Source organism: Spermophilus citellus (genome assembly GCF_964194105.1).
Source record: "Spermophilus citellus genome assembly, chromosome: 17".
In the NCBI taxonomy this organism is placed as follows: domain Eukaryota; kingdom Metazoa; phylum Chordata; class Mammalia; order Rodentia; family Sciuridae; genus Spermophilus; species Spermophilus citellus.
In genome coordinates, this window is record NC_138199.1 from 6,928,402 (window position 1) to 6,942,160 (window position 13,759).

The 13,759-nt window shown below is 45.6% G+C and overlaps 1 protein-coding gene and 1 long non-coding RNA gene across 3 annotated transcripts in view; one reads left to right on the forward strand and one right to left on the reverse strand.

The window, feature by feature from the left end:
* Positions 1–2,428: 2,428 nt before the first annotated feature.
* Positions 2,429–13,759, forward strand: part of PMP22 (peripheral myelin protein 22) — a 32,332-nt gene continuing 21,001 nt past the window's right edge. The window contains exons 1-3 of one of the 2 annotated variants that reach the window (XM_081270970.1): positions 2,429–2,588; positions 6,838–6,946; positions 8,137–8,236. In XM_081270970.1, the coding sequence (XP_081127096.1) occupies positions 6,869–6,946; positions 8,137–8,236 (178 nt within the window). In that variant the 5' untranslated portion in view covers positions 2,429–2,588; positions 6,838–6,868. Of the gene's footprint in view, positions 2,589–5,006; positions 5,157–6,837; positions 6,947–8,136; positions 8,237–13,759 lie in introns of those variants that run through there. The other variant, XM_081270969.1, reaches the window with a different exon arrangement.
* LOC308635997 lies at positions 3,908–4,856 on the reverse strand. The gene is made up of 2 exons (XR_014019320.1): positions 4,412–4,856; positions 3,908–4,158 (listed from the first exon to the last, which is right to left on the reverse strand). It is a non-coding gene; the product is annotated as an uncharacterized lncRNA (long non-coding RNA).

Genomic DNA, 13,759 nt, shown 5'->3' on the forward strand with positions numbered 1-13,759 from the left:
ACGTTCCTCAAGGTCTTGCTGTGCCTCAGTTTCCCCTTCTTATAAAAGCATTGGATAGTGATGTCAATTCCATAAAGTAAGGATTCAATTATTTGATTCATTGAATTGTTCAGGTTAGTGACTGACTCTTAATGGGCACCAAATAAATATGGTCTATTCTTAGTATTTTAATCAATAACTATGGATAATGTGTTGTTACTGCAGCAGAAAAGTACAAGTATTAGAATTAACCAATCTGACTTAACCTATGTTTCCCCAGGGAAGTTTTATAATTCTAATTTTCCCTATGTGTGAAAGGGAGAAAATATTAATGATAAATTTGATTGATTGGATGACTGTTCTATGTGATCATTATATAAGGAAAGTGGCCCAGATGAATATTCTCCATGGCCCTGCAGACACATTACTCAAGGTAGATGTCCAGGATAGGTGTACCATCCAGCTGAGAAGAGAGCTACTTGAAACAGGGGAGAGAAGACTAGAAAGGTATTTTTCTTATTTGGCTCCATAGAAGTATGGGGGAAAGAACCCAACCCAGAAGGACTTTTAGGGTTTGTCTGCTAGGATAGAGAAGAGAAAAAGGGTATGGAAAGCAGGTTCTGGAAAGAGAAGCTCATGGAGGTTGGGGGGTGGGGTGGGGGAGTTGGGGGGGTGGGGAGGCTGGCTGATTGGAACAGTTCTATTCAGTTAGAAGCAAAATCCATACCATCAGCCTTCACCTCACCCAACACTCTTCTTCCAAATTCTTAGCTCTTGGAAGAGGAATGGTCTTCTCAGATGTGTCCATGTTTGGTCCTGGCCTAAAGGGCAGCAACCTCCATCATACAATGTCAGGTCTAATCATGGGGATGCATTTCTAGAGAGGTTGGAAAAACCATGCTCCTTGGTTCCCACGTGCTCTGTACAGGAGGATTGAGGAGTGTTCCCTTCTCTCTCTCTCTTTCTCTCTCTCTCTTGCGCGCATGCGCGCGCGCGCACACACACACACACACACACACACACACACACACACACCCTGTTTTTCTGGGCAAGGCTAAACCTCAACTTGCGAAACACTGCAGCCCACACTGATCCTTACCTCAATTTGGGTCCCACCGCAGAAGGGAACTGGAAGGAAAACAGGGACATGCTAACTCCCAACAACCTGGCTGGACAATGAAACATTCTGGGGAAGAAGAACCTTACAAATTACCCACACTGAACCCCTTCCCTGACCACCAACAGCAGTATCTCTGGGCACAGGTCTAGGCTAGGTCATTGGTGGAGTTCTTGGGTGGTTCCAAAGAGCAATCAGGGCTGGAACCACATTGCAAAAAATAAAGATGACTTAAGACATGGTAAAAAAAAAAAAAAAGTGAAATTGTTTCATTTGGACTGGAAAGAGGCTGGCTGTGAGCAGAATAATTGAACAGGGCCTTTGAGACTCACTTCTAGAAGATTAAGGAGCCTAGCAGACAGGGACCTCTCCAAATTCCATGGGTAGCTCCAATTTGGGGATCCCTGACATAAGAGATGGGAAATTGCCAGAATTCCATGAAATTTGTTCAATGGAACCACAACCCTTTGTCTTAGAGCACCCACCTAGGAGCTTTGCTTATTCTTTTACTAAGCTGCTCTCACCCATGGACAGAGAAGCCTAGATGGGAACGCTTTTTGAGAGCCTGAAAGAGTGAGAAGCTAAAAAGAAGATCATGCCTTTGTTTGCCAACTTTTTGTGGCTATCCAATTGCTTTTTCAGCCTACCCTGCCTGACAGGTCAGAATGTTTTCTGTAGAGGTTTGTTTACTTGAATTGAATTAGCTTATGAAAGTCAACATTTAGTAATTACTTGATGGAGGGCTCATTAAAGACAGAGCTGGAAGAGCCATTTCTCTGAGCTTTATTCTAATACACTGCCAGTGTGGTATACTGGGGTGGGGCAGGTAGCAGAGATCTTTGCCAACTGAGCAAATAACCTGATTTGGTGATTTTGAGACATTTGCCTCCCTGGGTGATACTCTGAGAAGTCATCTGTGCCATGTTGGAGTGCTTAAAAGGATGTTGTTGATTTAAAATGAAACTTAACTGTGCACATATAACACGACACACACAGACCCTCACAGAGTAGATTTCATCCCTGCAGAATTCTCTGGGAGTTGAGGGGAGGTGCTAAGAATTGTCTGAACTTCTCTGCTAGGATGCTGGCTGGCACTCCCAGGAAGAACAGCCATCTCTCCCGGGTTTCAGGCATACCCTAAGCTCTTGTCTCAGTTGACTGCAGGCTCTCCATTCCCTGCAGAGCCTCTGGGGATCATGCTGTTCTAGAAGGTACATAAAGCTGGACACTGTCTCTTTAAATTGTAGAGACTGAGAGCTTCTCAGGCCACCATGACATATCCCAGCATTGGACCAGCCCCTGAATAAACTGGAAAGACGCTTGGTCTGAGTTCAGTTGCAGGGAACATCTCCAGGAACCTGGTTGAAGGCACTGGGGCTTAATCTGTCTGTGGGTCACTGGCTGCCCAGTGGGGAGGGCGCTTGCCTCGCTATCCTTTGCATTTGACTGCAAAGAAACCTGCGTGGAGGAAGGGGTTACGCTGTTTGGTCTGGTGAGTTTTATTGGCAAATTGTTCCTCTGGGTGGTGTGTTTGTTTACAGAGAGTTACCTGATTCCCTAACCCCTGCAAATTTAAAAGGAAGGAACTTCAATGAAAAAGCACATTTGTGCTTGAATTGACTGGAGAATCAGAGGATTTTTTTTACAAATTTTGGTTCAGAGCTGGATATATATGTATATATACTCTGGCTGGGGAGGCAGGAGAATCATCTAAGAGGATCTAGGAAACCTACCATATCCAGACTGAAGAGAGAAAGAGGGCTAGATGCTTTTTTCCCTGATGAGAAACAGCTGGCAAGTCATCTTGGCAAGTAGGTTAGGAAAACCCCTCCACCTGTAGCTGGCTAGGTCCTGGGTGTGGCCTGGTTGGCACTGTATTGAGCAGCATTTCTTCTCTGCTACTGGGAACCAGGCAGGAAGTAAGAGGCTGTAAGAGATGGATGGGTTCACCAGTCTGGAAGCTTAAGGTGTGGCTGTGACCTGAGTAGTTATTGATTAAAATATTGGGTTCAAAAGAAAAGAAGAAGCAAGCTGTTGTGCATTTATAATGCATGAACTTTTCTAGATGTATAATTTATTAAAAAGTTTACTTAAAAAAACAGAAAGGATAGGAAAGAAAATCCTGAGTTAAATATTGCTAATATTTGTAAAGCATTTAGAATAGTACTGGATAGGTAGTAGTACATAAATACTTGTCATATAAATAAAAGGCAGAATAGCACAAAACTAGGCAATAATTTCTAGGGCAAATCTGGCTTATAAAATGACCCACGAAGTAGAAAAAAAATATTTCCATTTCTCTAGTCATTCCACTTGCATATGCACTCTCATGCAATGGCTTTATAAGCTATTTTAGAGTCGTGGTGGTTTGGTGTGCCTTGAAAAGAGTCAGTGTGAGGGTTAAATGAGATATTATAATAATAGTGGTGACAATTTGGGGTCTAGGTCCTTATTTTATTCTAGATAACTATGCTGACTGTTTGATACATGTGGTCTCCTTTAATTATCATAAAAAAACTTTTTGAAACAGGCAGTATTAACTGTCTTTGCAAACAAGAAAACTGACACTGAACTGAAAGCCCTCTTTATAAACAATAAAACTGAAGTGAACTTCAGAAATTGCCCAGATTCACAACAGAAGCAAGTGGGTGATCAGGTTTGTCCAAGTCCAGAGCCAGAGTGCCTATCCAATGTACCACACTGCTTCCCATGGACCCTATATGCCAGCATCTGGCATTTAATGGGAATTGAATAAAAGTTTTTACAAGTCTTTTTTTAATTTGAAGTTTTTTTTAAAAAAAACCACTGAAAAAAACTTTTGCATTTATTTTTACTTAAAGAGTAAGGATATAAGATTAGTTAAAATAACAGCTACTTTCAAATGACAAAATAATCTGGATTCTTTGAGCCATTTAGGGTGATGAGGCCTCATGACACAGGTAGGGAGAATGTGGTGTAAACTGCTGCATTATTAGCACGTGAAGACATTTATCAGCCACATTCTGGCTCCCTGTTTGGTGCACCAGGGCTGGCCGGCTGGAAAGCATCTTAGATGGGCGCACCTGCACAAAGCCAAGAAGTGCTAGCCACTCTCTCCATCGAGCTGGGCGGGCCACACTCAGGCGGCTGTGCATCAGCTGATTTCCCTGGCTGCTTTTCCCCCACCTCAAATGGCCGCTTCCCTCACACCCCGTGGCCAGGATGCCCGGCCAAGGATGGGAGCCAAGCCAGACTGCCTCAGGCAAACTTCGCCTGGAACTTATTCGTTGGTAGTCTGGTTTTGCCTAGGCTAGGAGCAGCGGGATCCCAACGTACTGTCCCATAGTCAAGCTGGTTCTTCTTCCTCCCGCTAATTTTCCTCCAAGCAGGGTCCTCTAGATTGGTCTCCTGGAATCTTAGAAGTCAGCACACTTCCTAGATGCAGACACAGAGGGGACCAGTGTGGTGGGGGAATGTCCAGAGAGGGAAGTCTTCCGGTAGCATTTAAGCGCAGGTTCCATGCTACAGGGAGGAGAAGAATTTGGCCTCAGCCCACGCGTGCGCTCAGTTGGCGCCAGGGCGCCCCGAAGCCCCGCGTTGGACACCCTTGGGGCGACATCTGGCTGGCTTTTCCTACGTGGACTGAGGGGGCCGAGGGGCCAAGTTATAAGTTTCCATGAGCACGGCGGAGTCAAGGAGAGGTGGGAGGTGAGAAAAGTTCAGCGGCCTCTAGTCTCCAGTAAAAGTCGCCTTGGTTTTGCAGAGATCGGCTTTTTCCCCCGAGGCGCATTAAAGGCCAAATAACTGTCCCCCGCCTGCCCTCCCTTACTCCCTCCTGCCAGCTCTCCTCCCTGAATCCCGCCCTCCCGCACACGCTGACCCAGAGACACACCCTGGTGCCGCGACGCAAACAGGGCGTTGTTCCGGTTAAAGGGGAAAGCCAGGAGCCTCCCACTGCCCCCTTGCTTCGCGCCCGCAGCCCCGCAGCACAGCTGTCTTTGGGGACGCCAGCAACAGAGCAACAGAGACTCAAGTTTGTGCCCAAGACCGCTCTGATCCAAGACAACTATTCCTTTGGGCTGTAAGTAATGTGGTGGAGAAGGCGAGGAGATGGGGAGAAACATGGGCATCTCCTGTCTGGAATTTGCCAGAAGGCTGAGAGCAGGCACCGTCTCTGGCCAGGTCCCTGAACTGTCTGTCTGGAGCTTGCAGACCTCTGTCTGTCTCATTTCCTTCCTACCTGGGAAGCAGACCGTGAGGAGTGCCTTTCTGGTCTGTAGACCACCGTACCAGGCGCGGGGTGTGGTGGTGGTGTCTTGGAAAGAGGCTACTTAAGGGCGGCGCAGGAAGACTCGCTGGAGAGGGGTGGATTCCAGGACGCATTGGTAAAACATTCCCTAGAGTAGACATTCCAGGATTATGGACCCCTGTGGTCCTTCAGGTTCACGCCAAATGCCCGAGCGAGCATCTTCTTCTTGCTCCTGGGCACTAGGAAACATTGCATTTAATGTTAACCCTTCTAAAAGACATCAGAAAGCCTTGGTTATTTCTTCTGTGCTTTTCGGGGTTTCTTTGGCTGTGTGGCTTGTGGAGTGAAACGGAGGCTCCAGGGATTTGGGTACTTTTAAAACACTGAAATGCCTCTCTGGCACAAGACTGTCATTAACTGGTCCTCAGAGACACAATCCTTCTAACAGGTCACCCCAACCTTAAAGTCTGTAAATGAGAGTCTAGGAGCTCACAAAATCGGATGGAAGATGTTCTTACTGCCAGCTCTAACCAATTGGAATTCTTCTGGGATTCCAATTAATTCTTTACCCTCTGTCTTTCCTTCCCGCCAGACATCTACACCCCTGAGATCAAGCTCCTGGGCTCATGATTCCCCCGCCCCGCCCAGACTGGACCGGGTCCGCGCTGGGGTTCTAAGTGCCTGGGATGCAGACTAGATCCCCCCCCCCCCCGGGGATCACAGGGGCTAGCCCGGGAGCAGAATGTCCCCCTCCCTCAGGGGCTGCCCGGGGAAAGCGCACTAAGGGCGGAAAGCTCCGGGTCCGGGCAACCCTCCCGGGCCATTCTTTCCTTTCCACACTCCCCTGGCTCTGCGCTGACTCTCCAGAGTCTCCAGTAGATCTAACGCCAGGCGGAGCTGAGGCCAGGACGGCTCCCCGACGCTGGCAAAACTGGGTGGAAAGTTGGAGACCAACGAACTGCCGAGAACTTTGGGGTCTGGGAAACCATCCTTCCTGCTGCGCTCTCCCTCCTAATTGGCTTCTGGTGACTCCAGGCCTATCATAAATCTGGAGCTAACTTTTCCCTTATCCCTACTTCTACCCTAGAGGGGGTATCCCCATCCAAATCCGTGTTTAGGAAAGCGCGGTCTCTCCGCTTTCCTGAGTCAGGATGTCCCTGGGAGGCTTCCGGGACGCTTGGAGGCCTCCAGTGGACTAGTCATTCTAGAAACTCCTCCTGGGGTGATTGAGACGTGCACACCGCTTGTTTTGTTCCAAATGCAAAAGATGTTCGGTTGCAGGCGGGCCCAGCTGCCGGCTGGGCGGGGATCTTACGGTCGGCTGCCGCCCCCTCTTGGCAGCGGTGCGCGCGGGCAGGCGGGCAGCGGCGCTCAGTGCCAGGACCCGGCATTCCGCTAGCACAGGGATCCTCCCTCGGCGCGCTCCTCCCTCGCTCCGCTGCCCGCGCCTCTGGCCGACCAGTGCCTTCGGACTCTCATCCAGTTTGGGCTCTCTCTCTCTCTCTCTGTGCAGGCAGGAACTCCGCTGAGCAGAACTTGCCAGAATGCTCCTCCTGTTGCTGGGAATCATTGTCCTCCACGTCGCTGTGCTAGTGTTACTGTTCGTCTCCACGATCGTCAGCGTGAGTGACCAGCGGGCAGGGGAGACTCCCCGGGTGGCGGGCAGTTCCTCACCTTGATTCCCAGCCAGTACCCCTCCTGGTTCAGAGCGGGGTTGTTATTTGCAGACAACTAGAAGTCTCAGATGTCCCAGAGCATTTTTTTCTCTCTTTCTTTCTGTTTCTGGCAATCTGCCTCCTTTCAGTTGTTTTGAGAAAACCCGAGCAGATTCTGGGGTAGAAAGCAAGCAATCGCTGGACTAGGTTAGCCGCTTAGGCTTCTATTTATAACAAAATAATTTCAAGGCCCATCCACTGTCCCGCAGGCTTCATTTGATAAGACTGTTTAGCAATTTATTTTTTCTTGATGCAACCTTCTAGAGGAAGTAAGTGGAGCACTTAAGAAAATTGTTTTATCCAAACCGTAGGTCAGATGGGTGGCTTACTTTATAAAACACCACTTGAATTTAGAAAGTTAAAATTGGCTTTTCCGGAAAATGTTTGCAAGTTCCACATCTGCTTTATGGGTGTTAGTCAAGCTTCCACTGATGTGAACAGGTCAGCAGAATAACTTGTTACAAAACCATCAAACATATTAGATTTTAAACTTTTTCACTTGCCTGTGAAGATGAGCAGCAACTCAGGTAGTGCCTGTGACTTTAACGTCTTAACGTAAAGCAAGCTGTACACATGATTTTCTAAGTCTATATGAGAAATAATTATGTTAGAGATTTGTGAATTGCTTTATCACTTACAGACATCTTTATAAGACCTTAATTATGTGTGATGATAATCTTGTCAAATTGATAGGAATTGTAAGTAAGGAAACAGGCTTAGAGAGGGGGTAGAATCACTTGGGGAATGATACCCAGGACATGAAAAGGGTAAAGATGGTTGAATGAAGTTGTGTTGGGACGACATCATAGCTCCTTCTTCTGTACTACTCACCTCTGCACATAATTTTTTTTTGTGTGTGTATGTGTGTGTGTGTGTTACTTTTCTATTTGCAAAGTGCATGATGTCTGTACTAGACTGTCACCCCTCTTATTTTCTGATCATAACCGTGAACTTGACTAGTATAATACTGGGGAGGGCAGCAGCAGGCCAGACAGCCAGGTGGATAGGGCTGCTCTTTGCCGTCCCTCGGACTGCTTCCTGTCATTCCCTTTACTCCTCATTACCTCCTTTGATTCAGGGTGTTTGATTCTTTCTAGCAATGGATCGTGGGCAATGGACATGCGACAGATCTCTGGCAGAACTGTAGCACATCTTCTTCAGGAAATATCCAGCACTGTTCCTCCTCGTCAGCTAATGGTGAGACTGGCTTTTTGCTCCACAAGCTTGTCCTTTGGGGTCTGTTTATCAGTTTAGACCTGGAAACACCTGTTCTTGAAAAACATCAGCTAAAACGTGATTGCTGGGGTGGGTGGAATGTGACCCAGCCATGAATCCAAGGTGGAAGGAAAGGGGCAGTCGCCTCACTCGGGAAGCTAAGATCCTGGGTACCATTGGGATTCTCTCTGCCGAGAGAAATGCCCTTGAGTTTCCTCCTGATCATTTAGTGTAATGCTATTTGTGAGTCAAGAAATTGGGATACAGGTAAGCAATAAAGGTGGTGTCATAGCCAGACCTTTAGCAGATTCCACTGGGAACGTGATTTAAAGGGTGTCTTTGGTTTGGTGACTGTCTGTATTCAGAAATGCCTTGCCTCTTCTGCTGGAGTGACAGCAGGCTGTCCTGAGGATGACTGGATCCTCTTTGGGTTCCCTCATTACAAAGTGACTTCCAAGGTCTTGGGCCTCCATGGTGCCACCTAGTATCAAAACCATTGAGTGTTTCCTTGTTGCAAGATGGGGACTTGAAGCTGTCTGCAAAACCCAAAGCTGAGCCTGACGGTCCTTTATCCAGAAGATTGCATTTCTCCTCTTGAGCACAGCATCTTTGCCTATGAGTTATTTGAAGCCAGGCTTACTTGGGGTCAAGTTAAGGGGACAGTTATCAGGGGAAGCACCCACTAGATCCCCCAAGAACTCAGAGGGGGGTGAATACTTAGTAGGAATCTTGTGTTTTGGGATACACAGAGGCAGAGGTGGATAAAATGTGTTGTTTGGTTGCTGGGTAAGGTTATAGTAGTTGGTATTGAAACACTGGTGGGCCTGGTTTGACATAGTCTTGAGTTCCAAAGGAAGCGTCCTCGTCCTGGAGAGGCAAGTAGCTATATGTAGAACAGAACTTTCCTGGGTTTGAAAGGCCAATAAAGTACAGTTTTAAATGCTGTAGCAACTACTCATAGATCCGATATTTATGTTGAAGTTGCTGCATCTGATAAGAGAAATCAGTTTAGATCCAGCTCGATAAAGCAGGCAGTGAAATGGCACTTGGTACTAACTTTGCACCATCTGATTTCTTTGCTAGACTTTCCCCTCCCGTGGACTCTGTACCCAGTAGTCCCCAAACATGTTACAAACCAAGTGCCTTGATCCTCGGTATAAATAGATGCTGCTGACATACTCCTTCAAAACCTTACATGGGGAGGGTAGACAAAGAGTAGAAAACTGTACTTTATGTTTCCACCTTCCTGGGGGAGGGGATAGGGTAAAAGACCCCAGTCCCATTGAAGTGAGCAGTATGTCTTTTCTCTGAGTGTATGAGAAACATGGAATTAAAGCCATCCTAGAGGTTGTATGGTGAGTTTGCATGGTAGGTTGGCAAATAAGTAAATGAATGCCTGAGAATGTGATGATAGTGCTGCTTGTCCCTAAAGCCACAGCATCCGGTTTCTTCCAGTTCAGGGTCTGGCCCAAGTTCCCTGACAACTCAGGACAGGAGTCTTCCTACTCGTTATTGACACCTGGTGGCCACAAGTGGCAACTGAGCCACAGGCTTTCTGAGGCTCTGGTCTCTGTGTCCACAGGCGCTGTCCCCAAGTGGCATCTAGCCACGTGGGGTTGGCATGGAATCCTGGACTCTTAGGCCCGGAAGGGGGAAGTTTTGGCAGGCGTGTTAAAGCCCGGCTGAGTTTCAGCAGAAAAAGGAGGCCCAGGAACTGCTAAATTGTGCTGCAAACTGCAGGAAGGAGAGCGATACTGCAGTGTAGCCTGTGGCTGACCTGCTTTCAGTGCCTGCCGAAGTTGTAAATAGCTGTCACTTGGTGCTAGAAGATCTCAAAGAGGCACTGTCATTAGTTAAAACAGGAAATGTCTTATCTCTTAACTTGTTCCTTGTGTGCCAAGCTCAACATCTTGGATTCACTTACAATGACTTTGAAGTCCTGAGTGTTAGTTCCATATCCACTCAGTGCCTTTCCACGTACACCCCAGAATGTCCATTATCCTCCACATTTGCCTTCTTGGTTCTCACAATAAGGACATTTTGAGGAAATCTGGACATGCCCCTAAGCAAGCTGGGCTTGTTTCCACTTGGGCTAATTCTAAATTAGAAGTTTCCGTTTAAACTTCTCCAATAGTAATTATCTCTGCTGACATCTTCCTGATGTGCTGGCCTGTATTACATACAACTTTACCAGTGCATAGTTAATCCTGGGAGGCCCCTTTGCTTTTTTGATTGGGTTTAGCAATTGCTTTGAAAAGAATAAGGTGGAAAAATACAGAATTTTAAAAGCATCAGACAATGAACTGCTACTATTACAAATCACTTACCTTGTTTGTGTTTGTTTTTAGAATATTTGAAACATACTTTATTAAGTGATTCAAAGTAATTGTTGATATTGATTTGCAAAGATTGTGTTGCAAATGTGCAATGGGAAAATACTTTGGTTTACATGACTTCTTCCTTTTCTTTCTTTCTTTTCTTTTTCTTCTTCTTATTATTTTTTAAAGACAGGGATGTTGCTATATTGCCTAGGCTGGCCTTGAACTTCTGGGATTAAGTGATCTTCCTGTCTGAGTAGCTGGAACTATAGTGCCCAGCCACTGCACCAATGTACCTGTGGCTTTTTTTTTTTTTTTTTTAAATGAAGGGACTCTCTTTGCTTTGAATGGAGCCCCCTGGTGTTTTGAGGCAATCTAACATTTGTGCTATAGAATTTGATGGAGATGTATCAGATCTTTCCCCCAAGCTCTCTCTTTAAATGGGAGTAGTTCTAAATTTCTTACTAACTGGTTCTGAGTTTCTTACTAACTGCCTTCCACTCTTCCTGTGGTTGTGGTAGTCTTCTTCTTTTTAAAATTTATTTATTTACTTTCTGTCTCTCGTACCTGTAAGGCCTATAGGCAGAGGTAAACAAAAACCAACCAAATAAACAAACAAACAAACAAAAATCCCCAAAACACCCCAGAAGGCATATTCATTTGAAAGCCTCTCAAGTCTCAGGAATACATGGAGGAACTAGGACATCATGGGGACCATGCCTTTGATGATATGGAGCCTCAATGAGGTGTCAGGGGATAAGTTTGGAGAGTTGAATCACTCACTGTGAAGACACAAAGGTCAGATGCATAAGAAGTGGGGGCAGGCAGACGGCACCAGAGTTCAGGGGAGGAAGTGGTAGGGAAATCTCCAGTGGGAGGTGGAATTTGATCCACCCTCCAAAGGATGGACAGGATTTAAGTAAATACCAGCAATGGGGAGGATATTCCCTTGCAGTACAAGCAATGCATGGGATAAGGTAGACCGGTTGACTAGTGTTCTGGTTAGGATTAGAATTGACTGTTTAGGATGATACATCTTCAAATGGCCGTGGCTTCAATGGAACTTATTTCTCTGTCTTTTAAATGAAGTCTGAAAGTAGGCAGCCTGAGATAGAGGATGATTTCATGAACTTGTTAGACACCCAGGTACTCTTTAGCTACTTTCTTTGCCATTTGGGTGGTGGTGGGGAGTGCTTGGTTCTTATCCTCATGGACCAAAAGGCAGCTAGAGTACCAGCCATCTTATCCATGATCTTAGAATTAATGTGGACAAAGGAGGAAAGACAGAATATATTCTTTTCCCTTTTAATGGAATGCTCTAGATAGACCACACACATTCGTTTCTATATTTTTACTGAGATTTAGTCACATGACCATACCTACACTTATTTAGAAGGGAGCCTGAGAATTTAGCCTTATGGGGAACATAGCTTCTCAATTTGTAGAAAGTTAAAAGCAAGTACCTCCCTGTAATCTTGTCTTAAAATGAATCTCCTTGAGGCTTGACCACACCCAACATACCCATTTATATTCTTTTACAATAGCACACCCAGGTCCTCTGAGTTTCAGGGCAGGACCGAATTATTTTACCATACTCCAGATATTCTATTGCTAATGTATCCTGGGCTCTGTCAACACCAACGCCAATCTTGCACTCACCCATATTGAAAACTGTGGGATCTTAGCTTCTCTCTATTTGTCTCCCATCTTCCTAGTCATGAGCAAAGTCTTGTTATGCTTAATGATGTCTCTTGTCTCATTTGTGAGAGCCACTGAGGCAGCCTTTGGAGTAGCTGGCTTGAGCCTTTCTTGTTTCTTTGTGATTCATTTTTCATATTGAAGCCAGGGTGATGTGTTTAAAAATACAAATCTAATCCTATTATTCCTGAAATTTAAAAAAAAAAAAAAAAACCTTTCAGAGGTCTTTCTCTCCAGATGCAATCTTTAACATGGCCCACAGGATTCCACCTGGTGCATCTCTTCTGGCTTCTCCTAAATCTCCTCTCACATCTCAAGATCATCTTCTCTTTCTCTCCCTCCTTTCTTTCTGTTCTTTCCCTCAGAACTATTCATTACACATCTATTATGTGACAGATGCTATTGTAGACATCAAGGACACAAGCGTGAATAAGAACTTACAGGGCAGTGGGCAAATCAGTCAATAAACATGGACAATTTGGGAGTAGTTCCGGGAGTTATGAAGAGAACAAGATAAGAATGACTCCTTGAAATAAATGCCTGGGACTCAGCTATATGAAACATCTGGGGGAGGTTCCATGCAGGGGGACCGACCATCAAGTGCAAGATCACCAGGGAGAGGAGGAGCTGGGCTTAGGTGAAGAGGAGCGGGCAGGCCAGAGTCCTGGGAACAGAGTAAAGGGGTAGAATGGCAGGTTGTCTTGAAGGTCCTTCCAGACACTAGTAAGGAGTTTGATGCCTGTGGATGCATTTCCAATTTTTCTGATTACATTTAGAACTGTTTTAAATTCTCAGTGACCTGTTTTATCCCCAGCTGTAGCAATAGTCCAGAAACATTCATAAGGCAGGATATTTCAGAAACTCTACAAAATAGAATCGCACCGACGTATCATCATATGATGATCCCAGACGATGGGATCTCGTCCACTGTGTTCTGTGACTTTGCTCCTTTCACATTTCCCTCATTGATGACGATTGGTAAATAGCTACAAACAGAATTTTATTTTAGGAAATAATAAAAAAAATAATAAATAATAATAAAAAAAAATTCTCTTTGCTTTAAGATATGGAGCCTTGGATGAAGGCAGACAGGGCCCAATGGGTGGGAGCTGTAGCATCCACACAAGCCAAAAGGAGCAGAGGTGAAGACACCAGTTTCTAGACTCCAAGGCTAATAAGATCTGTGAAGCTCTGGTTTGGGTAGAGGATGTGTCAATCCTCATCCCCAAGTCTCTGTGGGCAAGTTTAAAATCTACTGACACAGAGCATATAGATAAAACATCAGCTTGCTATTAAATAATACGATGCTTTTTTTTTAAAGAGAGAGTGAGAGAGGAGAGAGAGAGGGAGAGAATTTTTTTAATATTTATTATTTTTTAGTTCTCGGCGGACACAACATCTTTGTTGGTATGTGGTGCTGAGGATCGAACCCGGGCCGCACGCATGCCAGGCGAGCGCGCTACCGCTTGAGCCACATCCCCAGCCCCTT